The 27550-nt window shown below is 47.9% G+C and overlaps 2 protein-coding genes across 3 annotated transcripts in view; one reads left to right on the forward strand and one right to left on the reverse strand.

Annotated features, from left to right (window-relative positions):
• Positions 1–457: 457 nt before the first annotated feature.
• On the reverse strand, positions 458–10911 carry blvrb (biliverdin reductase B). The gene is made up of 5 exons (XM_079576761.1): positions 10810–10911; positions 8690–8851; positions 5155–5244; positions 4721–4852; positions 458–728 (listed from the first exon to the last, which is right to left on the reverse strand). Exons 1-5 carry the CDS (start codon positions 10892–10894, stop codon positions 571–573), a joined length of 627 nt encoding a protein of 208 aa, XP_079432887.1. The 5' UTR covers positions 10895–10911; the 3' UTR covers positions 458–570.
• An 827-nt stretch (positions 10912–11738) lies between these two features.
• sptbn4b (spectrin, beta, non-erythrocytic 4b) overlaps positions 11739–27550 on the forward strand; it is an 84943-nt gene continuing 69131 nt past the window's right edge. For both annotated transcript variants that reach the window (XM_079558989.1, XM_079558990.1), the window contains exons 1-4: positions 11739–12149; positions 20204–20357; positions 22968–23119; positions 25060–25233. In XM_079558989.1, the coding sequence (XP_079415115.1) occupies positions 20213–20357; positions 22968–23119; positions 25060–25233 (471 nt within the window). In that variant the 5' untranslated portion in view covers positions 11739–12149; positions 20204–20212. The remainder of the gene's footprint in view (positions 12150–20203; positions 20358–22967; positions 23120–25059; positions 25234–27550) is intronic.

Raw genomic sequence — 27550 nt, forward strand, 5'->3', positions numbered from 1 at the left:
TGCAAGTAATAAAATATCCCAAAAAATAAATTCTTCTTTGTATTAAAAGAGGTTATGCTGACACACAAACTGCAGCTGCTCTGAAAACAACTTTAAGGCACATCCTGCAGCAGGCCCTTAAAGCAGAACATTGGACATGAGAAAGGACGGATTCTGCTAAACTGACAACTGGAGCTTTTAACCATATTAGAAAGTGAGAAGAATACGGTTTGAACAATACAACGTTTTTCAATATCAATGTTATTTGACTGAACAAAATTATAACTCACAATAAACCCAAAATGTACTTTTTTTGTCATTATTTTGTTGTCAGTGGAGACTAGCTCCCAGTGGCATGTGGGGTTCAAATAAGAGTACTGATACTTCAACAAGTTATTCAAGTACATGTACGACTTGCCTCTGGTTGCTTCTTCACAAAATCATAATGGGCCAAAAGAACGTCATTCACTAAGCTCAGGTCAAATTTTGCACAATACACTTCCTTTACTCCACACTAACACACATGGGGGTCAGCTGCCCTGGGGCAGACTGACAGAGACATGGCAACTCACTTCCATCCACAGTGGGGAGTCACTTGGCGTAGTCGCCCCACACGCCCACTGTCTTGCCGTCCCAGGACGTGGTGGACAGACACTGGACAAAGAAATGTCCCAGGTCGTGTTTGGAGATGGCTCGCCCCCGCAGCATGTTCTCGGCGGCCTGGTACGTCCTGGTCAGAGGGAGGTCATCTGAAAGAGACAATTAGCTACAGTGACCCTATGTTCTTTGGAAACTTACTGAACTGTGGTCAGGGAAAGCCAGAGTCCTGGTTTTGTCTTTGTTCGGTTCATTGTAAACCTCTTTGCAGACAGAATTGAGCATTCATGAAGACTTGGCTGCTTCAGAAGGATTAGAGCAGCACATTTAACCTTTATCGCATCGATCGCATTCAATGTCTTAAAGATCCTGAGGGCTATGGAACAAAAATGTCAAGTGGAAAACACAAAAAAATGTCCCAAACACTGAGCCGAAGGATCCGATTGCCTGGAGGATCCTCGGCACACATGAAGGCCGTTACTGGAGCGACTGCAGCCCAACACCCATCAGAAGCATCTGCGACTGACGGGACTTCAAAAACAGAAAACGTGGTCAGAGGCCTCGTCTCCTTGAGCCACAGAACTGTCATTGTAACATAACAGAGTCCAAACATGGGACATTATGGGGGATGAAAGTTTTATTCTTTGATGAGAAAAAAATGTCCTTGATGTTCCTGATGGTTTCCAACGTTACTTGCATCACAAGCAGATCCACCTGAGAGGTTTTCATTGCCTCACAGAGAGGGGGCGCCATAACGACCTTGAGTGGAACAATGGAGCTTCAGGTGGTGCAGAGGTGTCAAACGGCCACTGTCTCAGTGCAGATGTTACAGAGAGCATCCCTCAGACTGAGGCCTCGTCTGGTTAGTGGGCTGCAGTCGGCTCCAGTAACGGCCTTCATTTGGGTCCAGGATCATGTAGTGTCATTCGGATCCTCCCGTTCAGTGCTGGTGACATTTTATGGGGTCTCCCATTTAACTTTTTTGTTCCATAACCCTCATTATCATTTCAGACATTCAAATCGACTGTCTCAAGCCTGGTTTATAGTTGAGCAGCTGGTCCCGCCCACCACAACCCCGCCCGCTTGATGCAAGCCAGAATCTTTCGAACCTCCGCGTTTCTCCTCCACGTTGGGTGCTGCGGTGGGAGGATCTGACTAAAAAGGGAACTCCCCTACTTCTTCATTGTTTCCCAATGACAAAGGCAATGGTACTACCACCCTATGGACCTTTCTCTCATGATTGCTAAAGTGTCATTTGGAAGTGGCAGCTTTTTCACTGACATATGGGCGGGCGAAGAGAGACGTCGCTATGTTTTCACCAATCACGCTGCTGGCGTTCGTTCTGCAGCACTTAACACAGAGTGACTTTTTGCAGCAGGTGCATGTCTGCGGCTCATCTGCGTCGTTGCCCAGTGTGTGTCCAGCACATACAGTGCCTCTCGTAAGTATTCATACACCTTAAACTTTTGCACATTTTGTCATGTTTACTATCCTAAACATGAAGATTTTGTTTTGATTTTTTTACTGAACGTTCACACACAAGTAACAGACAACTGTGAAGTGAAAGCAAAATGATACATGATTCTGTTATTTTTCAAAAGATAGAAAACCGAAAAGTGGGGCTTGCATAAGTATTCATACAGCATGCATGAATACTTTGTGGAACCCCCTTTTACTGCAATAACAGCAGCAAGTCTTTTGGGGTCTGACTCTACAAGATTTGCACATGTAGAGACTGACATTTTAGCCCATTCATCTTTAAAAAAACAACTCCAGCTCTGTCACATTAGAAGGAGAGCGTTTGTGAACAGCAGTTTTCAGGTCTTTCCACAGATTTTCAATAGGATTTAGGTCAGGACTTTGACTGGGCCATTCTAACACATTAATATGTTTTCATTGAACCATTCCATTGTAGATTTAGCTTTGTGTTTAGGGTCATTGTCCTGCTGGAAGGTATATCTCCGCCCCAGCCTCAGTTCTCTTGCTGACTCCAGCAGGTTTTCCTCCAAAATGTCCCTGTATTTGGCTCCATCCATCTTCATAACTATTCTTACAATCTCCCCAGTCCCCGCTGAGGAAAAGCAGCCCCACAGCATGATGGGCCCCCCCGTATATTTGACACTGGGGATGGTGCACTCAGGACGATGAGCAGTGTCAGGTTTGCTCCATACAAAACGTTTTGCATTTGGGCCAAAAAGTTCAATTTTTGTCTCATCTGACCAAAGCTCCTTCTTCCACATGGAGGTGTGTCCTCCATATGACTTCTAGTAAACTTCAAACAGGATTTCTTATGGCCTCCTTTCAATAATGGCTTTCTTCTTCCACTCGTCCATGAAGGCCAGATTTGTGTAGAGCACGACTTATAGTTGTCCCATGTACAGTTTCCCCCAGCTCAGCGGCAGGACTTCACAGCTCCTCCAGAGTTATCTTGGGGCACTTGGTTATATTTCTTACCAGTGTCCTCCTTGTTCGGTCTTTTAGTTTAGGTGAACGACCACGCCTTGGTAAGTTGGCAGTGGTGCTTTACTCTTTCCATTTCTGAATGATGGATTGAACAGTTGCTCCGTGAGATGTTTAAATCTTGGGAAATCTTTGTATAACTTAACGCTGCTTTAAACTTCTCCACAGCTTTATCCCTGACCTCTCTGGTGCTCCTTGGCCTTCATGATGTTGTTTAGTGACCAATACACTCCGACCACAGCTCTGAGGGCCTAAAAGAACAGCTGAAATTATACTGAGAGTAGATTACACACAGGTGCCTCTATTTAACCGTTAGGCCAAGGAGTGAACATTCTGGAGTCATTAGAAATGTTTTAAAGGCAATTTAATGCACTCAGAAAATGCTGTATGAATACTTATGCAAGCCCCACTTTTCACTTTTCTATTTTTTGAAAAATAACAGAATCATGTATCATTTCGCTTTCACTTCACAGTTGTCTGTAACTTGTGTGTGAACGTTCAGTAAAAAAATATAAATAAAATCTTTATGTTTAGGGTTGTAAACATGACAAAATGTGCAAAAGTTCAAGGTGTATGAATACTCACGAGAGGCACTGTAAGTGAGGAGCTGCTGCTGAAGTATAAACAGGCCTTTTCTGTGTCCCACCGATGGCTTTTTAAAGGCTTTTGATCAGCTGCAAAAACTATTTCAGTTTATTTCTTGTTTTCAATAAAAGCTTTACTGAAATATTTTGTCTCACTCCTATTTCTTCTTGTTGCATATTGAAGTTCTACTTCGAACCTTGTTAAGATCCAACCATGTAAAATGTGAATTTTTTGCCATTTTTCAACTTTTGATTGGATCTTACATAATATCAGGTATTCTTTAACAGCATTTCATAAACTAAAACACAAACACTTGGCCGATCCAATCATGACTCCTGTCCCAGCCTTGATTAGTTGCTGCTAGTATTAGCATGCTGCCGCTAGCAATAGCATACTGTTGCTAGCCGCAGAATTTTGCACGGCGATCAAAAATACATTTACAGAGGTTACTCAGACATTGAAGGTTCTGCGCTTCAAAATTAGGAAAAGCACGTCCATATTCACAGATATAGCTTCGTCCCCACCTAGGCCTCCACACCTGTGCTTTAACGGTCCTTTATTCGATGCCTTGTTGTCTTCATTGAATTAAACAGCACAACAGGGTCTGTTGCTAAAGGTAAAAGTGTCGTTCTTGTTCTCACTGCCGTGTTAATAATAATGATAATAATAATAATGCCTTATACTTGTATTGTACTTTACAAGCCTGTACTACCAAGTTTCTCAAAGCACCACACTGTAGTCATTATTCATTCATGCCACACTTGGTGATGGTAAGCTACTGTTGTAGCCACAGCTGCCCTGGGGTAGACTGATGGAAGCGAGGTAACCAGTATGTGCCATCAGCCCCTCTGACCACCACAAGCACTCATTCATACACCAATGTACACAGATACTGGAGGCAAGGAGGATGCCTAAGGACACAACGACAGCGCGCACCTTCAGGAGGCGGGATTCAAACCCCGACCTTTCGGTCATGAGATCTACCGTCTTTGCCACTGTAGCCGTGTTGTGCTTTTCAATTTGCCTTAAAAACTCTGATTTCTTGTTCAGCCCTGGTTTAGTCCTGGTTTACAAGTCCTGAAGGGCTGGTTTCACCAACCTCCGATATGGGGGGGCATGACCGCCACATAGTCCAGTCCAGAGCTCTGCAGCAGGGAGTACATGCGCTCGTGGTCCTCTGTTACCGGGAGCAGGCGGGGGGGCACCTTTGAACGCTCCCACAGCAGGAAGGCTGCAGTACAGCACCCGAGGGAGGCAAAACAGAGCACCCATGTTAGAAACAGGACAGAGCAGCCACATTAAGAAGAAAGAAATGCGAAAATCAGATGTTGGGATAGTCCTGAGCGTCGCCACTGTGGGCCGAAGGAAACCTAGAGAATATGCAAACTCCACAGAGAAAGGCCCCGGCCGGGGACTGAACCTGGGACCTTCTAGCTGTAAGGCAAAAGTGCAAACCACTCAACCACCATGCCTCGCTCTATTTTTATCTTTAAGAAGAACAAGACAAGACAGAGCACACATGCGGAGGGTCACCTGACATGCAAGCCACCACTTTGCGGATGCCGCGCTCCTTCATAACGTCAAGGATGTTGCGGGTGCCTTCAGACATCACCGTGGTGGGGCCTGGGACAAACAAAATGTCGAAATCATGAAGCGGACGAGCTCATTGCTCCACGTCACTCAACATGGCGCCATGGCTATAAAATGTCACATGAGGAGTGTGGGCATGTGTGTGCACCTCAGTATGAGGAGTGTGGGTATGTGTGTGCACCTCAGTATGAGGAGTGTGAGCATGTGTGTGCACCTCAGTCTGAGGAGTGTGGGCATGTGTGTGCACCTCAGTATGAGGAGTGTGAGCATGTGTGTGCACCTCAGTATGAGGAGTGTGGGCATGTGTGTGCACCTCAGTCTGAGGAGTGTGGGCATGTGTGTGCACCTCAGTATGAGGAGTGTGAGCATGTGTGTGCACCTCAGTCTGAGGAGTGTGGGCATGTGTGTGCACCTCAGTCTGAGGAGTGTGAGCATGTGTGTGCACCTCAGTATGAGGAGTGTGGGCATGTGTGTGCACCTCAGTATGAGGAGTGTGGGCATGTGTGTGCACCTCAGTCTGAGGAGTGTGGGCATGTGTGTGCACCTCAGTATGAGGAGTGTGGGCATGTGTGTTCACCTCAGTCTGAGGAGTGTGGGCATGTGTGTGCACCTCAGTATGAGGAGTGTGGGCATGTGTGTGCACCTCAGTCTGAGGAGTGTGGGCATGTGTGTGCACCTCAGTATGAGGAGTGTGGGCATGTGTGTGCACCTCAGTCTGAGGAGTGTGGGCATGTGTGTGCATCTCAGTCTGAGGAGTGTGGGCATGTGTGTGCACCTCAGTATGAGGAGTGTGGGCATGTGTGTGTGCATCTCAGTATGAGGAGTGTGGGCATGTGTGTGTGCATCTCAGTATGAGGAGTGTGGGCATGTGTGTGCACCTCAGTATGAGGAGTGTGAGCATGTGTGTGCACCTCAGTCTGAGGAGTGTGGGCATGTTTGTGCACCTCAGTCTGAGGAGTGTGAGCATGTGTGTGCACCTCAGTATGAGGATTGTGAGCATGTGTGTGCACCTCAGTCTGAGGAGTGTGGGCATGTGTGTGCACCTCAGTATGAGGAGTGTGGGTATGTGTGTGCACCTCAGTATGAGGAGTGTGGGCATGTGTGTGCACCTCAGTCTGAGGAGTGTGGGCATGTGTGTGCACCTCAGTATGAGGAGTGTGGGCATGTGTGTGCACCTCAGTATGAGGAGTGTGGGCATGTGTGTGCACCTCAGTCTGAGGAGTGTGGGCATGTGTGTGCACCTCAGTATGAGGAGTGTGGGCATGTGTGTGCATCTCAGTATGAGGAGTGTGGGCATGTGTGTGTGCACCTCAGTATGAGGAGTGTGGGCATGTGTGTGCACCTCAGTATGAGGAGTGTGGGTATGTGTGTGCACCTCAGTATGAGGAGTGTGGGCATGTGTGTGCACCTCAGTCTGAGGAGTGTGGGCATGTGTGTGCACCTCAGTATGAGGAGTGTGGGCATGTGTGTGCACCTCAGTATGAGGAGTGTGGGCATGTGTGTGCACCTCAGTATGAGGAGTGTGAGCATGTGTGTGCACCTCAGTATGAGGAGTGTGAGCATGTGTGTGCACCTCAGTATGAGGAGTGTGGGCATGTGTGTGCACCTCAGTCTGAGGAGTGTGGGCATGTGTGTGCACCTCAGTATGAGGAGTGTGAGCATGTGTGGGCATCTCAGTATGAGGAGTGTGGGCATGTGTGTGCACCTCAGTCTGAGGAGTGTGGGCATGTGTGTGCATCTCAGTCTGAGGAGTGTGGGCATGTGTGTGCACCTCAGTATGAGGAGTGTGGGCATGTGTGTGTGCATCTCAGTATGAGGAGTGTGGGCATGTGTGTGCACCTCAGTATGAGGAGTGTGGGCATGTGTGTGCACTTCAGTATGAGGAGTGTGGGCATGTGTGTGCATCTCAGTATGAGGAGTGTGGGCATGTGTGTGCACCTCAGTATGAGGAGTGTGGGCATGTGTGTTCACCTCAGTCTGAGGAGTGTGGGCATGTGTGTGCACCTCAGTATGAGGAGTGTGGGCATGTGTGTGCATCTCAGTATGAGGAGTGTGGGCATGTGTGTGCATCTCAGTATGAGGAGTGTGGGCATGTGTGTGCATCTCAGTATGAGGAGTGTGGGCATGGGTGTGCACCTCAGTATGAGGAGTGTGGGCATGTGTGTGCACCTCAGTATGAGGAGTGTGGGCATGTGTGTGCACCTCAGTATGAGGAGTGTGGGCATGTGTGTGCACCTCAGTATGAGGAGTGTGGGCATGTGTGTGCACCTCAGTATGAGGAGTGTGAGCATGTGTGTGCATCTCAGTATGAGGAGTGTGGGCATGTGTGTGCACCTCAGTCTGAGGAGTGTGGGCATGTGTGTGCATCTCAGTCTGAGGAGTGTGGGCATGTGTGTGCACCTCAGTATGAGGAGTGTGGGCATGTGTGTGTGCATCTCAGTATGAGGAGTGTGGGCATGTGTGTGTGCATCTCAGTATGAGGAGTGTGGGCATGTGTGTGCACCTCAGTATGAGGAGTGTGAGCATGTGTGTGCACCTCAGTCTGAGGAGTGTGGGCATGTGTGTGCACCTCAGTCTGAGGAGTGTGAGCATGTGTGTGCACCTCAGTATGAGGATTGTGAGCATGTGTGTGCACCTCAGTCTGAGGAGTGTGGGCATGTGTGTGCATCTCAGTATGAGGAGTGTGGGCATGTGTGTGCACCTCAGTATGAGGAGTGTGGGTATGTGTGTGCACCTCAGTATGAGGAGTGTGGGCATGTGTGTGCACCTCAGTCTGAGGAGTGTGGGCATGTGTGTGCACCTCAGTATGAGGAGTGTGGGCATGTGTGTTCACCTCAGTCTGAGGAATGTGGGCATGTGTGTGCACCTCAGTATGAGGAGTGTGGGCATGTGTGTGCACCTCAGTCTGAGGAGTGTGGGCATGTGTGTGCACCTCAGTATGAGGAGTGTGGGCATGTGTGTGCATCTCAGTATGAGGAGTGTGGGCATGTGTGTTCACCTCAGTCTGAGGAGTGTGGGCATGTGTGTGCACCTCAGTATGAGGGGTGTGGGCATGTGTGTGCATCTCAGTATGAGGAGTGTGGGCATGTGTGTGCATCTCAGTATGAGGAGTGTGGGCATGTGTGTGCACCTCAGTATGAGGAGTGTGGGTATGTGTGTGCACCTCAGTCTGAGGAGTGTGGGCATGTGTGTTCACTTCAGTATGAGGAGTGTGGGTATGTGTGTGTGCACTTCAGTATGAGGAGTGTGGGCATGTGTGTGCACCTCAGTGTGAGGAGTGTGGGCATGTGTGTGCATCTCAGTATGAGGAGTGTGGGCATGTGTGTGCACCTCAGTATGAGGAATGTGGGCATGTGTATGCATCTCAGTATGAGGAGTGTGGGCATGTGTGTGCATCTCAGTATGAGGAGTGTGGGCATGGATGCGCCCCTTTGTTGACCCTTTGTCTAGGGCTTGTCAGTGAGTGATGAGGCCTTACTCAGGTCGTTCCTCGTGCCCAGAATGATGATGACCGCATCCTGTCCCTCCAGTGTCTTCCTCACGTCATCTCGGTTCAGCACGTCCCCCACCACCACACGGGACACCTTGTGGTCCGTGGGCAGTCGACAGGGGTCCCGTACCAGCACTGTAGCGCTGAAACCTGAAGGACAGAGACTGTGGTCATCATTCTGGAATGAGTTTACATTAAAGATGTCTGGATCCATGCCAAAATGAGATGTTAAATGATTTGAAAACAGCTTTTTTCTTCCAAAGTCTTTCCACTACAGACTTGGAGCCCTTTTTATCCACTTTATTCGCTCAAGCCCTTGCGTGAATTGTTAGTCAGATTTCCGACATGATCTGGTACTGCAGCTAGTTTGCAGTCAAACCGTTCACGCAAATGCACTTTTTATGAGCTTAAAAGACCTAAACTGTGGGAACACCAGCTGTCACAGCTGAAACAAAACGACCAGCTTAAACTTGCGACAGAAAGGTGATTGTGAGGATGAACAATCGCAGGGTTTTCTACCAATGACATTTCTAAATGATCGCAATGGAGCTGCTCGTTTACAAAATCATACAAATACTACTACTACTACTTTAGGTATCCTACAGGACGTTGTCCCCATAATCGTTCCTATAGCAGCGGGTTCACAGTCAAGATCCATTCTTTTTGCAGACAAAGCTACAGTTTCATCATGACTCTAATCTGAGCTGGGGCAGATTCTTTAGTTCAGGACCGTGGCAGTCCCACCTTCTCTGTGCGCCCCTGATAACAGCCCTGGGCTCTGCTCAAAAAACAAAAAGAGGCCAAACGAGGAAAAACTTTAGAGCAGGTGATCTATCTCAGATAAATGTGTCCAGCAGTAGGTTCATTTTCAAAAAGGTTAAAGATGGTAAACACAGCCACACACTGGGTTTCCAAACCAGCTATTTGTACTGTTAAAATGATTTCTGCAATCTCGAACTTAATCTTTCTAATCGTATGTACAAAGACTCGTATCATGGTTTGCTATTATATATATATATCATATATAATAGATTATGTATAATATATTTAATATATTATATATATATAAATATATTATATATATATATATATATATATATATATATATATATATATATATATATATATATAATATATATAATATATTATATATAATATATTAGGGCTGCAACTAACGATTATTTTGTAATCGATTAATCTATCGACTATTTTTACGATTAATCGATTAGTCGCTTGGCTATGAATGGTGTAGGACAATTTTATTTTTTCTATTTTTTTATCACATGAAGCTAAAGTGGATCCGCTTGAGGACGTGTTGATGGAGTAAACGTAAAGTAAATGTTTGTTGGAGGCTCTTGATGTTAATTCTGCTTCTGATTGGATGAGACACAAACAGACATTCATGAAATTTACAATGTACAAAGTGAACTACATACACTTACTATAAACACAAAGTAGGTTTTCATCAAAAATACTACATTTTCATGTAATTTTTGCTCTATTTGAGTCTTTGTGAACCAGAAAACGATTAATCGATTACTAAAATAGTTGTCGACTATTTCAAGAATCGATTAGTCGTCGATTAATCGATTAGTTGTTCCAGCCCTATAATATATATATATTATATATATATATATATATATATATATATATATATATATATATATATATATATATATATAAATATATATTATATATATAATATATTATATATAATACATATATATATATATATATATATATATATATATATATATATATATATATATATATATATATATATAAAATTAATGTTTTTTTTGCACAACTGGAATTATCAAGATTTTCACATTACACTTCAGTTACTGGAGTTGTGTTTTTCTTGGGCTAACTGTTACTGTTGCGATTATGGTGGACCAAATTTCTACTTGAGTGAAAATATAAAAAGGTAAGGCTACTCTCACTTGAGTAAATATTTAGGTGGTCTACCCAGGAAGCTACCGTGACTCAGCAAAACCTCCCACAGATGAGCACAGCACTTTCTGCGCTCCTGCTCCGCTGGTCACGTGACCACAGTGCCAGTATAATGTGGTGTGACCAGGCGGTCAATGGGTCAGTCAGCGCCTCACCTGCAGCGGCCACTTGCGGTAGCGTGGCCAGACCGGTCATCCCCGTGGCTCCGAACACGGCCACGTTCTTCACACTGTCCGCCATCAGGAGACCGAAGGCTGTGGCTGACACACGGCTGACACAAGACCGAGAGTGACCGCGCATATGTCAGAGGCAGGAAGAGCACCCAGGGGCCCCTCCCTCGCCTTCTTAAAGGGACCTTTCTATTTGCCTGTTCCTCCAATGGCCGATTATGAAGCTGCACTATTACTGCATTATTACATTATATCTATGAGCTGCCCTATGGGAATCTACCCATAATACCCACACATTTGCTCAACAAACGCCATTGATAAAAGTAATATATCTTAAAAACACAGAGACACAACAACATTTTGCAGCGCTTTAAGTGCCTAATTTGCAGAAACTTGGCTTTGCCCAAAACGTCCTGAATCACTGGATTTCTTCTTCCCTGATGGCGCGGGCATTTTCCAAGATGATGACACCAGGATTCATGGGGCTTACATTGTGAAAGAGTGGATCATGGAGCATGAGATCCCGATCTTTACCCCATTGAGAATCTTTGGGATGTGGGACATCAACACCAGATGTATTTATTTATTGAAACAATGCCGAAAGTGCTGGAATCCAAGCTCTCGGTCCAATCAAACTGAAGTGAGATCAGGGACTTTTTATTTACTTTAAATATAGGTTTTGGCAGAGTCGGGGGTTGGAGCAGAAAGGCCGTGCAGAGTTGAGACAAATGAATAAAGTTCATATTTTAAAGGAATGCACGCGCTGATGGCACTGAGATACAATTTAAACACTTTAAACAGAATAAAACAGATTTATTTTAGTAATAATAAAGGTTCAATTTGCAGCATGGTATTTCACGGCGGGCAGAGGATCTTCCAGGTGGAACACCAAACCTTCACGAAGGGCTCCATATGTAAACGGCGCCCCCTCGTGGCCGCGCGTGGCACGGTGCCGCGCTCGCCGCACTGACGCTGACAGTCGGACAGAGCCGCTGAGGAGGAGCAGCACACTGCGGCTGTCAGCAACACCCCTGGCCGCCCTCTGCTGCCTGGACCTGGACCCTGGCCCTCACGCACTGGCCCCCACACACTGGCACTTCCGGACGCCGTGCTGGCAGGAGTCCGCGTCTCTCCGAGGCTCCGAGGCGGCTGCTGCGGCAGTGTGCGGCCTGAGCAGCGGGTAGGAGCGCTACAAGGAGCCGCTGCCGCTGCTGCTGCTGCTGCTGGGATAAAGCCGACTCCACCGCGTCTCACTGGAGGAGGAGGAGGAGGAGGAGGACGAGGAGGAGGAGGAGGGGTCCCGAGCGCAGCGCAGGGACCTGAAGGTGAGGCGCATGTGTCCCGTCGGTTCGACCACTGCAGTGTCCGGTAATGTCCGCGTTTCGTGATCCAGACCGGGCGTTGCGTGTGTGTACATGACATTAGCGCATCACCGTTACCGTATGGGCCTATTGTCGGTGGCTCGGTGCCCCTTCAGCAGCGGCGGCCTGTGTGCACGCGCTGCTGCTGCACGGTGCACCGGCTCACCGTGCCCTTTACGCACCGCACCGAGAGAGGCAAACGCGGCAGTCAGCAGAAAGACGCCCTGCCTGTCCGTGAAGGTTTGCTGAAATAAAATGATATATATATATATATTGTATATATTGTATATATAGGCTATAGTTTACAGCCCAAGCCACCAGCGTGACCTCACTCACACCCGGACGCCGCTTGAGGGTTGCGGAGGGCGGACAGAGTCTCACAAAAAGGCGTTTGGCCCGAACAGCTCCGGGACATTAGAGATGTTTATTATGGAAGCCAGAGGAGGACAGTGAGGTACAGAGGAGGACAGTGAGGTACAGAGGAGGACAGTGAGGTACAGAGGACAGTGAGGTACAGAGGACAGTGAGGTACAGAGGACAGTGAGGTACAGAGGACAGTGAAGTACAGAGGAGGACAGTGAGGTACAGAGGAGGACAGTGAGGTACAGAGGAGGACAGTGAGGTGCAGAGGAGGACAGTGAGGTGCAGAGGAGGACAGTGAGGTACAGAGGAGGACGGTGAGGTACAGAGGACAGTGAGGTACAGAGGAGGACAGTGAGGTACAGAGGAGGACAGTGAGGTACAGAGGACAGTGAGGTACAGAGGAGGACAGTGAGGTACAGAGGACAGTGAGGTACAGAGGACAGTGAGGTACAGAGGACAGTGAGGTACAGAGGAGGACAGTGAGGTACAGAGGAGGACGGTGAAGTACAGAGGAGGACAGTGAGGTACAGAGGAGGATAGTGAGGTACAGAGGAGGACAGTGAGGTACAGAGGAGGACAGTGAGGTACAGAGGACAGTGAGGTACAGAGGACAGTGAGGTACAGAGGACAGTGAGGTACAGAGGAGGACAGTGAGGTACAGAGAAGGACAGTGAGGTACAGAGGAGGACAGTGAGGTACAGAGGACAGTGAGGTACAGAGGACAGTGAGGTACAGAGGACAGTGAGGTACAGAGGACAGTGAGGTACAGAGGAGGACAGTGAGGTACAGAGGACAGTGAGGTACAGAGGACAGTGAGGTACAGAGGACAGTGAGGTACAGAGGAGGACAGTGAGGTACAGAGGAGGACGGTGAGGTACAGAGGAGGACAGTGAGGTACAGAGGAGGATAGTGAGGTACAGAGGAGGACAGTGAGGTACAGAGGAGGACAGTGAGGTACAGAGGACAGTGAGGTACAGAGGACAGTGAGGTACAGAGGACAGTGAGGTACAGAGGAGGACAGTGAGGTACAGAGGAGGACAGTGAGGTACAGAGGACAGTGAGGTACAGAGGAGGACGGTGAGGTACAGAGGAGGACAGTGAGGTACAGAGGAGGATAGTGAGGTACAGAGGAGGACAGTGAGGTACAGAGGAGGACGGTGAGGTACAGAGGACAGTGAAGTGCAGAGGACAGTGAGGTACAGAGGACAGTGAGGTACAGAGGAGGACAGTGAGGTACAGAGGAGGACAGTGAGGTACAGAGGAGGACGGTGAGGTACAGAGGAGGACAGTGAGGTACAGAGGAGGATAGTGAGGTACAGAGGAGGACGGTGAGGTACAGAGGAGGACGGTGAGGTACAGAGGACAGTGAGGTACAGAGGAGGACAGTGAGGTACAGAGGAGGACGGTGAGGTGCAGAGGACAGTGAGGTACAGAGGACAGTGAGGTACAGAGGACAGTGAGGTACAGAGGAGGACGGTGAGGTACAGAGGAGGACAGTGAGGTACAGAGGAGGACGGTGAGGTACAGAGGAGGACAGTGAGGTACAGAGGAGGACAGTGAGGTACAGAGGAGGACGGTGAGGTACAGAGGAGGACGGTGAGGTACAGAGGAGGACAGTGAGGTACAGAGGAGGACGGTGAGGTACAGAGGACGGTGAGGTACAGAGGAGGACAGTGAGGTACAGAGGAGGACGGTGAGGTACAGAGGAGGACAGTGAGGTACAGAGGAGGACGGTGAGGTACAGAGGAGGTCAGTGAGGTACAGAGGACGGTGAGGTACAGAGGACAGTGAGGTACAGAGGACAGTGAGGTACAGAGGAGGACGGTGAGGTACAGAGGAGGACAGTGAGGTACAGAGGAGGACGGTGAGGTACAGAGGACAGTGAGGTACAGAGGAGGACAGTGAGGTACAGAGGAGGACGGTGAGGTACAGAGGAGGACGGTGAGGTACAGAGGAGGACGGTGAGGTACAGAGGAGGACGGTGAGGTACAGAGGAGGACAGTGAGGTACAGAGGAGGACAGTGAGGTACAGAGGAGGACGGTGAGGTACAGAGGAGGACGGTGAGGTACAGAGGAGGACGGTGAGGTACAGAGGAGGACAGTGAGGTACAGAGGAGGACAGTGAGGTACAGAGGACAGTGAGGTACAGAGGAGGACAGTGAGGTACAGAGGACAGTGAGGTACAGAGGACAGTGAGGTACAGAGGAGGACAGTGAGGTACAGAGGAGGACAGTGAGGTACAGAGGAGGACAGTGAGGTACAGAGGAGGACGGTGAGGTACAGAGGACAGTGAGGTGCAGAGGAGGACAGTGAGGTACAGAGGAGGACGGTGAGGTACAGAGGACAGTGAGGTGCAGAGGAGGACAGTGAGGTACAGAGGAGGACAGTGAGGGACAGAGGAGGACGGTGAGGTACAGAGGAGGACGGTGAGGTACAGAGGACAGTGAGGGACAGAGGAGGACAGTGAGGTACAGAGGAGGACAGTGAGGTACAGAGGACAGTGAGGTACAGAGGACAGTGAGGTACAGAGGAGGACAGTTAGGTACAGAGGAGGACGGTGAGGTACAGAGGAGGACAGTGAGGTACAGAGGAGGACGGTGAGGTACAGAGGACAGTGAGGTGCAGAGGAGGACAGTGAGGTACAGAGGAGGACAGTGAGGGACAGAGGAGGACGGTGAGGTACAGAGGAGGACGGTGAGGTACAGAGGACAGTGAGGGACAGAGGAGGACAGTGAGGGACAGAGGAGGACAGTGAGGTACTGAGGACAGTGAGGTACAGAGGACAGTGAGGGACAGAGGAGGACAGTGAGGTACAGAGGAGGACAGTGAGGTACAGAGGAGGACAGTGAGGTACAGAGGAGGACAGTGAGGTACAGAGGACAGTGAGGTGCAGAGGACAGTGAGGTACAGAGGACAGTGAGGTACAGAGTACAGTGAGGTACAGAGGAGGACGGTGAGGTACAGAGGAGGACAGTGAGGTACCGAGGAGGACAGTGAGGTGCAGAGGACAGTGAGGTGCAGAGGAGGACAGTGAGGTACAGAGGAGGACAGTGAGGTGCAGAGGAGGACAGTGAGGTACAGAGGAGGACAGTGAGGTGCAGAGGAGGACAGTGAGGTACAGAGGAGGACAGTGAGGTACAGAGGACAGTGAGGTACAGAGGAGGACAGTGAGGTACAGAGGACAGTGAGGTACAGAGGAGGACAGTGAGGTACAGAGGAGGACAGTGAGGTACAGAGGAGGACAGTGAGGTGCAGAGGAGGACAGTGAGGTGCAGAGGAGGACAGTGAGGTGCAGAGGAGGACAGTGAGGTACAGAGGAGGACAGTGAGGTACAGAGGACAGTGAGGTACAGAGGAGGACAGTGAGGTACAGAGGAGGACAGTGAGGTACAGAGGACAGTGAGGTACAGAGGACAGTGAGGTACAGAGGAGGACAGTGAGGTACAGAGGACAGTGAGGTACAGAGGAGGACGGTGAGGTACAGAGGAGGACAGTGAGGTACAGAGGAGGACAGTGAGGTACAGAGGAGGACAGTGAGGTACAGAGGAGGACAGTGAGGTACAGAGGAGGACGGTGAGGTACAGAGGACAGTGAGGTACAGAGGACAGTGAGGTTCAGAGGACAGTGAGGTACAGAGGACAGTGAGGTACAGAGGAGGACGGTGAGGTACAGAGGAGGACAGTGAGGTACAGAGGAGGACAGTGAGGTACAGAGGAGGACGGTGAGGTACAGAGGAGGACGGTGAGGTACAGAGGACAGTGAGGTACAGAGGACAGTGAGGTACAGAGGACAGTGAGGTACAGCGGAGGACGGTGAGGTACAGAGGAGGACAGTGAGGTACAGAGGAGGACAGTGAGGTACAGAGGAGGACGGTGAGGTACAGAGGAGGACAGTGAGGTACAGAGGACAGTGAGGTACAGAGGAGGACGGTGAGGTACAGAGGAGGACAGTGAGGTACAGAGGAGGACAGTGAGGTGCAGAGGAGGACGGTGAGGTACAGAGGACAGTGAGGTACAGAGGAGGACGGTGAGGTACAGAGGAGGACAGTGAGGTACAGAGGAGGACGGTGAGGTACAGAGGAGGACAGTGAGGTACAGAGGAGGACGGTGAGGTACTGAGGAGGACGGTGAGGTACAGAGGACAGTGAGGTACAGAGGAGGACGGTGGGGTATAGAGGACAGTGAGGTACAGAGGAGGACGGTGAGGTACAGAGGAGGACGGTGAGGTATAGAGGAGGACAGTGAGGTACAGAGGACAGTGAGGTACAGAGGAGGACGGTGGGGTATAGAGGACAGTGAGGTACAGAGGAGGACGGTGAGGTACAGAGGACAGTGAGGTACAGAGGAGGACGGTGAGGTACAGAGGACAGTGAGGTACAGAGGAGGACGGTGAGGTACAGAGGACAGTGAGGTACAGAGGAGGACGGTGAGGTACAGAGGACAGTGAGGTACAGAGGAGGACGGTGAGGTACAGAGGACAGTGAGGTACAGAGGATGACGGTGAGGTACAGAGGACGGTGAGGTACAGAGGACGGTGAGGTACAGAGGACAGTGAGGTACAGAGGAGGACGGTGAGGTGCAGAGGAGGACAGTGAGGTACAGAGGAGGACAGTGAGGTGCAGAGGACAGTGAGGTGCAGAGGAGGACAGTGAGGTGCAGAGGAGGACAGTGAGGTGCAGAGGAGGACAGTGAGTGGCAGAGGAGGACAGTGAGGTGCAGAGGACAGTGAGGTGCAGAGGAGGACGGTGAGGTACAGAGGACAGTGAGGTGCAGAGGAGGACGGTGAGGTACAGAGGAGGACAGTGAGGTACAGAGGAGGACAGTGAGGTGCAGAGGAGGACAGTGAGGTGCAGAGGAGGACAGTGAGGTATTACAAAAAGGTCAATATCGATATAATGTGCTCTAAATTCTAGAAATCTTAACTCAAGCCTTGTTCAGTTGGACAGTGCACCATCCTCCAAAACATTGCTCTTACCTTCTCCGTTTATTTTTGGAATCAAAGCTAAAGCCAGACGTCCTTCAGCCTATTATTAGAAATGTCTTAATTCTGCGCAACTCTGTAAATAATGTTCAATGAAGTCTCGAATTCAGAATGAAACTTGTGTACACTCAACACATGGAAAGAGCATTTGGCTGTGTAAGGTTTTTTTGTATGTATGAACACATTTGCTGGTTGCTAATGTCTACCGTTTTACAAGCGTTTGTCATGTCAGATGGGGGTGGTTGTCACGTGGGTGAGAGTTTTTTATGATCATATTCATTTTAACAATTACTTTTTGGGGCCGTATTTTCAGGCATTGGGTGAATCCCTACACATGTTAACAACAAAAACCTCATTAATAACAACAGGGACAACCACCCCACATACTGTGACAACCTGCCCCGCATCGCACTAAGGCACACTATGTGTAAGTGAGTCAAAGCTATGGTCCCTCTGCAGAGATCTAAACAACCCTGTGTGTGGACCCGTGGATTCCTCAGTGTAATGCTCAAACAAACAAATGAAATAATACTATTAGCAGATGAGCGTGCAGTCTATTGGTTAGGGATGCTGCACATATACAGACCAAACTCTCAGCTCCACGATGGTTAAAGCTAGTCTGCTGTGTCTGGAGCTTGGGGAGTGCACTGGGACATGTTTGTGCTAATCCCCTCCAATCAGGGAGTTAGGGTCAGGGTTTAGGGGTTGGGGAGGGTAGTTGTGATCTTATACATAGTTTTAGCAAGGAGAAGGTCTTGGCTTTCAAATGAGGTATCACATTGGCATATGAGCTGAAAACTCTTCTGTCAATACACTTTGAGATCTGCATAAGCATAAGTGCTAACCTTAAACCCAACCCTAAGCTGGCAGAAAACAGGTAAACGGACCCTTGAGAGGAAAGCACTCAAAAGATAGGTTTATGTTTAAGCTGGCACTACGCCCTGTACCCATTGTGCCCTGTAGTACCCGAGGTGCCCTATAGTACCCACTGTGCCCTGTAGTACCCACTGTGCCCTATAGTACCCACTGTGCCCTGTAGTACCCGAGGTGCCCTATAGTACCCACTGTGCCCTGTAGTACCCACTGTGCCCTGTAGTACCCACTGTGCCCTGTAGTATCCACTGTGCCCTATAGTACCCACTGTGCCCTGTAGTACCCGAGGTGCCCTATTGTACCCACTGTGCCCTGTAGTACCCACTGTGCCCTGTAGTACCCACTGTGCCCTGTAGTACCCACTGTGCCCTGTAGTACCCGAGGTGCCCTATAGTACCCACTGTGCCCTGTAATACCCGCTGTGCCCTATAGTACCCACTGTGCCCTGTAGTACCCACTGTGCCCTGTAGTACCCACTGTGCCCTGTAGTACCCGCTGTGCCCTATAGTACCCACTGTGCCCTGTAGTACCCGAGGTGCCCTATAGTACCCACTGTGCCCTGTAGTACCCGCTGTGCCCTATAGTACCCACTGTGCCCTGTAGTACCCGAGGTGCCCTATAGTACCCACTGTGCCCTGTAATACCCGCTGTGCCCTATAGTACCCACTGTGCCCTGTAGTATCCACTGTGCCCTATAGTACCCACTGTGCCCTGTAGTATCCACTGTGCCCTATAGTACCCACTGTGCCCTGTAGTACCCACTGTGCCCTGTAGTATCCACTGTGCCCTGTAGTACCCGCTGTGCCCTGTAGTACCCACTGTGCCCTGTAGTACCCACTGTGCCCTGTAGTATCCACTGTGCCCTGTAGTACCCACTGTGCCCTGTAATACCTGCTGTGCTCTGTAGTACACTCTGTGCCCTGTAGTATCTGCTGTTCCCTGTAGTACCTGCTGTGCCCTGTAGCATTTGCTGTGCCCAGTAGTATTTGCTACTCCCTGTAGTAGCCTCTGTGCCCTGTAGTATTTGCTGTGCCCTGTAGTATCTGCTGTTCCCTGTAGTACCTGCTGTGCCCTGTAGTATTTGCTGTGCCCAGTAGTATTTGCTACTCCCTGTAGTATTTGCTGTGCCCTGTAGTATCTGCTGTTCCCTGTAGTACCTGCTGTGCCCTGTAGTATTTGCTGTGCCCAGTAGTATTTGCTACTCCCTGTAGTATTTGCTGTGCCCTGTAGTATCTGCTGTTCCCTGTAGTACCCTCTGTGCCCTGTAGTATCTGCTGTGCCTTGTAGTATCTGCTGTTCCCTGTAGTACCTGCTGTTCCCTGTAGTATTTGCTGTGCCCTGTAGTATCTGCTGTGCCTTGTAGTATCTGCTGTTCCCTGTAGTACCTGCTGTTCCCTGTAGTATTTGCTGTGCCCTGTAGTATCTGCTGTTCCCTGTAGTACCCTTTGTGCCCTGTAGTACCCACTGTGCCCTGTAGTACCCACTGTGCCCTGTAGTACCCACTGTGCCCTGTAGTACCCACTGTGCTCTGTAGTACCCACTGTGCCCTGTAGTACCCACTGTGGCCTGTAGTACCCACTGTGCTCTGTAGTACACTCTGTGCCCTGTAGTACCCACTGTGCTCTGTAGTACCTGCTGTGCCCTGTAGTACCCACTGTGCCCTGTAGTACCCACTGTGCCCTGTAGTACCCACTGTGCTCTGTAGTACCCACTGTGCCCTGTAGTATCTGCTGTGCCTTGTAGTACTCGCTGCTCCCTGTAATACCCGCTGTACCCGGCTGACCTCTGCCCTCGTGTGCCCAGGTGCGGACCATGGCTAATGCCTCCCAGGACCTGGACAACGCCGATGCCCAGCGGCAGCTCCACAACAACAATCGGCCGCTCTCCTCCACGTTCTGGGAAACAGAGTGCACCAGCGCCAAGCTGTTCGAGTGCTCGCGCATCAAGGCCCTGGCAGGTGAGAGGCGAGCGCCACGCAGCGGCTCCACCAACCAGTCATTTGAAAGCTCAGCACCTGCAGAATTCACAAGTCACTAATAAAGGCCTGCTCTAGACCTCACTCTAACGTATTTGGGGACAGGTGTAGAAGTGAGAGAGTCTATGAGAGCAGGGATCTACAACCAGGAGCTCGCCAAAGTCTCTCCACATTCAGATTGTGTCCACCAAGCTCGCATAATTACATGTGCGTCAAAGTGTCAGCTCTTGCCATGTTTGTTACATCAAAGCATCTCACTGAGTCAATAAGGTCGTCCACCGCTGGTGTAGAGGCAGAAGAAATAGGCCCAGGACTTTTGTGTCAAGACCGGCCGTCTAAAATATCAGACATATTCAGTGCAATAGTCAAGGCCATTAGCAAAACAATAATATCTTGAACAAAAACAGTCAGCTAAAAGCTAACAACAATAGCTACATGTTGTTTCTGCCGAATTCAAGCTAGCGCCTCATAGCACTCACAACCTTGATCTTGTCATTTACAACCTGCTGGAACATTTGTAAAATTACGATATAATCTTAAAATGGGCATTCCGTTAATGAGGTTCCTCTCGCGACTGCGACACAAATAAACTTCACAAAACCAACCAAATGATTCCACTGTAGATTTAGGCAATGAAATGGTCAAACTCACCACGGAGCTAGTGAAAATTGAAGTCCCAAATTGGCAAAAACATTGGAAATCCTTTGAATGGAAACCTATTTCCAAGCTGTGTGCCCTGATGGTGAGGGGCAGGAGGCCTGAGGTCATCTGGGTCCTGAGGGGAGTTACAATAAACTATTTCCACTTATATTGGCAAATATGATGTGAGGGCCGAGTAATGTTACATCTGAGTCGCCCAATCGCTCATATAGGCAACGAGATTATCTGGGAACCAAAACATAATAAGTACTTCAATAGAACTTGCAGTTTAATGTGGGCGGGTGTGGTGCAGTACGGGCCTCATCTCTCATCTAACCGTCGGTCTAACCGGCCCAAAAGTACATCGGCTCAGCGGGAAAACTCCCGGTGCTCCCGATGGCCAGTCCAGCCCTGTGTAGAGGGAATGTAGATGATGTGACAGCACCGCACAGCAACAGCATGGCAACCAATGCCAAATGAGGGTCACTGTTATCAATTTCGTGTTTATTTGTTTTGTCACTCAGTCCTGAACAGTGTTGCTCAGTCCTGTTTGAAAGAAACGATCTAGCTCATAATTAACGACAACTCCGTTCTCTACACGGATGGGAAGGACCATGAACAAGTGGCAACCAAACTATCAATGGCAAAGGACAAAACGCTGCTATATGGCTGAATGATTCCTGTCTAACACTGAAGTGAGTTTTTCTCAACAAAACCAGACAAAAAAAGGAACTATTCTAAGAGTTCAGATACCTGCATCATTTTAGATCCTAGAGTAAGCTTTAAATATATATATATATATATAATCTGTTTATATTTAAAACTATAAGAAATTAATTGATAATGCAAGTAGCCGGAATGATATTACTTACTCACTTACTGTTTGGTCTATCATGTTGGTCACAAGCCAACAAATCCACAATAAAACATTTAGAATCTCTTTATAAACAAGCACTTAGGATTCTAGATAGAAAATCAAATATTAACCAAATATAAAATGTTCAACTTTGAATAATATAATTAAGCCAGCCAATATAATGCTACTTTCAAGATTATCAATAATATGGCAATAACCTCCACCACGGAAAAAGTTTGTCCAATGAACCTCTGGTCAGAGTCAGAACAACAAGGTCAATGGTCAATGGTCAATGGTCAATCTGCCAAACCAAAACCAAAAACAGCATCAGGACAATTGGCATTTTCCCTTTAAACAATGTCAGAATGGAACAAACCTCCAACTGCACTAAAACTATGCAAAGACTTCAAAAGCCTGGATGTGAAACAACATTTTCTGGTAACTCAGACATGTCGGCTTAACTTTGTACCTGAGAGGGGTAGGGGGTGGGTAAAGAAGAGCAAGTTTTACCGTTCATGAAATGTACTTTTTATAAAATGTATAAATGCACTGTAAAGATGATGAACTATATTGTTTATGCTTTTTGTACAATGTTTTGTAATTGTCTGCCTCGAGGACTGCAGATGGAACTGAGCTCCAAGAGCTGAAGTCTGGTTCAAAGCTCCTCTTCCTGGTGTAAATGTCAGAGGAATGAGGAGACACAGAGGACAGCTGCAGGGACACGAGGACCTTTACCCAGTAAAGGGTGGGGGGGCTTCACTGGACTGCATTTGTTTCTCTGCCACACTTTCTAATTCTACCAATCTCCTTCAAATAGAACAGAGAGTATATTATCTGTCCAGCATCAGAGTCCTAAAACTGAAGCATAGTCAGTAGTCAATGACAGCTAAAATAATTTAGAGTTCAACATCCTCCAGCCAATCAATCAATCTATACATTCTATCTACATTCATTTATCATCAAAAAATGTTCCAAAATGCCAAAAATGATTCCATTCAGAGACTTTGTGGACCAATGAGCAGCTATTGAATATTTGCGTGAATAGTTTGCTCCTTAAGGCAGTATTATTAGTGTTCTGATTGGGGTGTGCTCCACAGATGAACGGGATGCGGTGCAGAAGAAGACCTTCACCAAATGGGTGAACTCGCACCTGTCGCGTGTGTCCTGCCGCATCTCCGACCTGTACACGGACCTGCGTGATGGCTACATGCTAACCCGGCTGCTGGAGGTGCTGAGCGGAGAGATGCTGGTGAGAGACAGGCCACGAGCAAACCAACTGCACTCAGTGTTAGAGGAGCGCCATAGGAGCGCCATAGCAGCGCCATAGGAGCACCATAGGAGCACCATAGGAGCGCCATAGGAGCGCCATAGGAGCGCCATAGGAGCGCCATAGGAGCGCCATAGGAGCGCCATAGGAGCGCCATAGGAGCACCATAGCAGCACCATAGGAGCGCCATAGCAGCACCATAGGAGCGCCATAGCAGCACCATAGGAGCACCATAGCAGCACCATAGGAGCGCCATAGCAGCACCATAGCAGCGCCATAGGAGCGCCATAGGAGCACCATAGGAGCGCCATAGGAGTGCCATAGGAGCGCCATAGGAGCGCCATAGCAGCACCATAGCAGCCCCATAGGAGCGCCATAGGAGCGCCATAGGAGCACCATAGGAGCACCATAGGAGCGCCATAGGAGCGCCATAGGAGCGCCATAGGAGCGCCATAGGAGCGCCATAGCAGCCCCATAGCAGCACCATAGGAGCGCCATAGCAGCACCATAGCAGCACCATAGCAGCACCATAGGAGCACCATAGGAGCGCCATAGGAGCGCCATAGGAGCCCCATAGCAGCACCATAGGAGCGCCATAGCAGCACCATAGGAGCGCCATAGCAGCACCATAGCAGCACCATAGGAGCGCCATAGGAGCGCCATAGGAGCGCCATAGCAGCACCATAGGAGCGCCATAGCAGCACCATAGGAGCGCCATAGGAGCGCCATAGGAGCGCCATAGCAGCGCCATAGCAGCGCCATAGCAGCACCATAGCAGCCCCATAGGAGCGCCATAGGAGCGCCATAGGAGCGCCATAGCAGCGCCATAGCAGCGCCATAGCAGCGCCATAGGAGCGCCATAGGAGCGCCATAGGAGCACCATAGCAGCGCCATAGGAGCACCATAGGAGCGCCATAGGAGCGCCATAGCAGCGCCATAGCAGCGCCATAGCAGCACCATAGGAGCGCCATAGGAGCGCCATAGGAGCGCCATAGGAGCACCATAGCAGCGCCATAGCAGCGCCATAGCAGCGCCATAGCAGCCCCATAGGAGCGCCATAGGAGCGCCATAGCAGCGCCATAGGAGCGCCATAGGAGCGCCATAGGAGCGCCATAGCAACCTGCCATGTTAGAGGGAACATGAGCTAAAGCAATTGATGCAAAACAACGAGTTAACAGAGCAGAAGAAAGGAGAGAGTTCAGCCTGGTGCCAGAAGATGAAGCTTTCACCTGGACCTGTCACAGGTGGAGACTCAACACAATTTGACTAAATCAAATTGATCTCAGTAAAACCAGTATTTCAACATATTGGCCTCAGGTCTAGGAATATGGAAAGATTAGGTTTATGAAATATTCACACATAAAAAATCCAAACAAAAAAACACCATGAACAGTGTGCAAAAAAGTTCAGATAAAGCTCTCTGTGATAGTAGTTCACAATGACTGCTTCTCACATTCTCCCTCTCTCTCTTTCCCCTTTCTCTCCCTCTTTCTCCTCTTTTTCCCTCTGTCTCCATCTCTCTCCCCTTTCTCCCTCTCTCTTTTTCCGCTTTCTCTCCCTCTTTCTTCCTCTTTCTCCTCTTTCTCCCTCTTTCTCCCTCTTTCTCCATCTCTCTTCCTCCTCCTCTCTCTCCCTCTCTCTCCCTCTCTCTCCCTCTTTCTCCATCTCTCTCCCTCCTTCTCCTCTCTCCCTCTCTCCTCTCTCTCCATCTCTCTTCCTCCTCCTCTCTCTCCATCTCTCTCCCTCCTCTTTCTCCCCTTTTCTCCATCACTCCCTCCTTCCCCTCACTCTCTCTCCCTCTCCCTCTCTCTCTCCCTCCTCCTCCTCCTCTCTCTCCCTCTTTCTCATTCGCTCTCTCTTTTTCACCTCTCTCTCCCTCTCTCTCCCGCCCGGGACCCCTTGGCCCTCTCTGTTGTGTACAGCCGAGGCCCACTCGCGGCCGCATGAGGATCCACTGTTTGGAGAACGTGGATAAGGCACTGCAGTTCCTGAAGGAGCAGCGTGTGCACCTGGAGAACGTGGGCTCTCATGACATCGTGGACGGGAACCACCGGCTGACACTGGGCCTCATCTGGACCATCATACTGCGCTTCCAGGTCCAGCCTGTTTGCCCTTCCACTACTACAAACATGACAGAGTAACATACATGTGCCTTCAGAAGGAAAGTCACATTTAATAAAAGAGACTGAACTGGACTTTTTCAACAGTATAGGAGTCCCACACCAGTGGACTGTAGTACACTTGTTAGTGTACTCATAGTAGTACATTTGGTAGTACACTTGTCAGTATACTCATAGTAGTACACTTGTTACTAAACTCATAGTAGTACACTTGTTACTAAACTCATAGTTGTACACTTGTTACTAAACTCATAGTAGTACACTTACTACTAAACTCATAGTAGTACACTTACTACTAAACTCATAGTAGTACACTTACTACTAAACTCATAGTAGTACACTTGTTACTAAACTCATACTAGTACACTTACTACTAAACTCATACTAGTACACTTACTACTAAACTCATAGTAGTACACTTGTTACTAAACTCATAGTAGTACACTTACTACTAAACTCATAGTAGTACACTTGTTACTAAACTCATAGTATTACACTTGTTACTAAACTCATAGTAGTACACTTGTTACTAAACTCATAGTAGTACATTTGTTACTAAACTCATAGTAGTACACTTGTTACTAAACTCATAGTAGTACACTTACTACTAAACTCGTAGTAGTACACTTGTTACTAAACTCATAGTAGTACACTTGTTACTAAACTCATAGTAGTACACTTACTACTAAACTCATAGTAGTACACTTGTTACTAAACTCATAGTAGTACACTTACTACTAAACTCATAGTAGTACACTTGTTACTAAACTCATAGTAGTACACTTGTTACTAAACTCATAGTAGTACACTTGTTACTAAACTCATAGTAGTACATTTGTTACTAAACTCATAGTAGTACACTTACTACTAAACTCATAGTAGTACACTTGTTACTAAACTCATAGTAGTACACTTGTTACTAAACTCATAGTAGTACATTTGTTACTAAACTCATAGTAGTACACTTACTACTAAACTCATAGTAGTACACTTGTTACTAAACTCATAGTAGTACACTTACTACTAAACTCTAAACTCATAGTAGTACACTTGTTACTAAACTCACAGTAGTACACTTGTTACTAAACTCATAGTTGTACATTTGTTACTAAACTCATAGTAGTACACTTGTTACTAAACTCATAGTAGTACACTTACTACTAAACTCATAGTAGTACACTTGCTACTAAACTCACAGTAGTACACTTGTTACTAAACTCATAGTTGTACATTTGTTACTAAACTCATAGTAGTACACGTGTTACTAAACTCATAGTAGTACACTTGTTACTAAACTCATAGTTGTACACTTGTTACTAAACTCATAGTAGTACACTTGTTACTAAACTCATAGTAGTACACTTACTACTAAACTCATAGTAGTACACTTACTACTAAACTCATAGTAGTACACTTGTTACTAAACTCATAGTAGTACACTTGTTACTAAACTCATAGTAGTACACTTACTACTAAACTCATAGTAGTACACTTACTACTAAACTCATAGTAGTACACTTGTTACTAAACTCATAGTAGTACACTTGTTACTAAATTCATAGTAGTACACTTGTTACTAAACTCATAGTAGTACACTTACTACTAAACTCATAGTAGTACACTTGTTACTAAACTCATAGTAGTACACTTACTACTAAACTCATAGTAGTACACTTGTTACTAAACTCATAGTAGTACACTTACTACTAAACTCATAGTAGTACACTTACTACTAAACTCATAGTAGTACACTTGTTACTAAACTCATAGTAGTACACTTGTTACTAAATTCATAGTAGTACACTTGTTACTAAACTCATAGTAGTACACTTACTACCAAACTCATAGTTGTACACTTGTTACTAAACTCATAGTTGTACATTTGTTACTAAACTCATAGTTGTACACTTGTTACTAAACTCATAGTTGTACACTTGTTACTATTCTCAAAACCTTTGTGCAATACTTTTGCGCAAGGTTTTACAAAAAAACACAATCGTTTTGCGATGTATCACAATCATTTTGTGATGTGACACAATGATATTTGGGGAGAGAACGAGGCACTTACAGCATCTCCGGCGTATAGACTCTATGCTCTCATTCTCCACACACAACGGAGCAAGAATGGGGGAAATTAATTGACCTTTATTTCAAATTGGGTTTAAAATACAAAGAATCAAGACTAGTGCTGCCACAGACATGGTCTCACGCCTAAAGCATTTTCTCTGGCCAACATCCACCGGTATCCCTGCCGTCCAGAACTGTGCACTCCACTGTATAATTATGAAATATG

Source organism: Gobius niger (assembly GCF_951799975.1).
Source record: "Gobius niger genome assembly, chromosome: 1".
NCBI lineage: Eukaryota > Metazoa > Chordata > Actinopteri > Gobiiformes > Gobiidae > Gobius > Gobius niger.

Bases quoted from the DNA above. Each gene is read 5' to 3' on its own strand.
- blvrb (XM_079576761.1), bottom strand. From the start codon at position 10,894: ATGGCGGACAGTGTGAAGAACGTGGCCGTGTTCGGAGCCACGGGGATG. The intron at 4,853-5,154 runs GTGACCCTCCGC...GCTGTACTGCAG, and splicing joins AGTGGTGGCTTGCATGTCAG to CCTTCCTGCTGTGGGAGCGT. The intron at 729-4,720 runs GTTGGTGAAACC...TGTCTCTTTCAG, and splicing joins CATGCCCCCCCATATCGGAG to ATGACCTCCCTCTGACCAGG.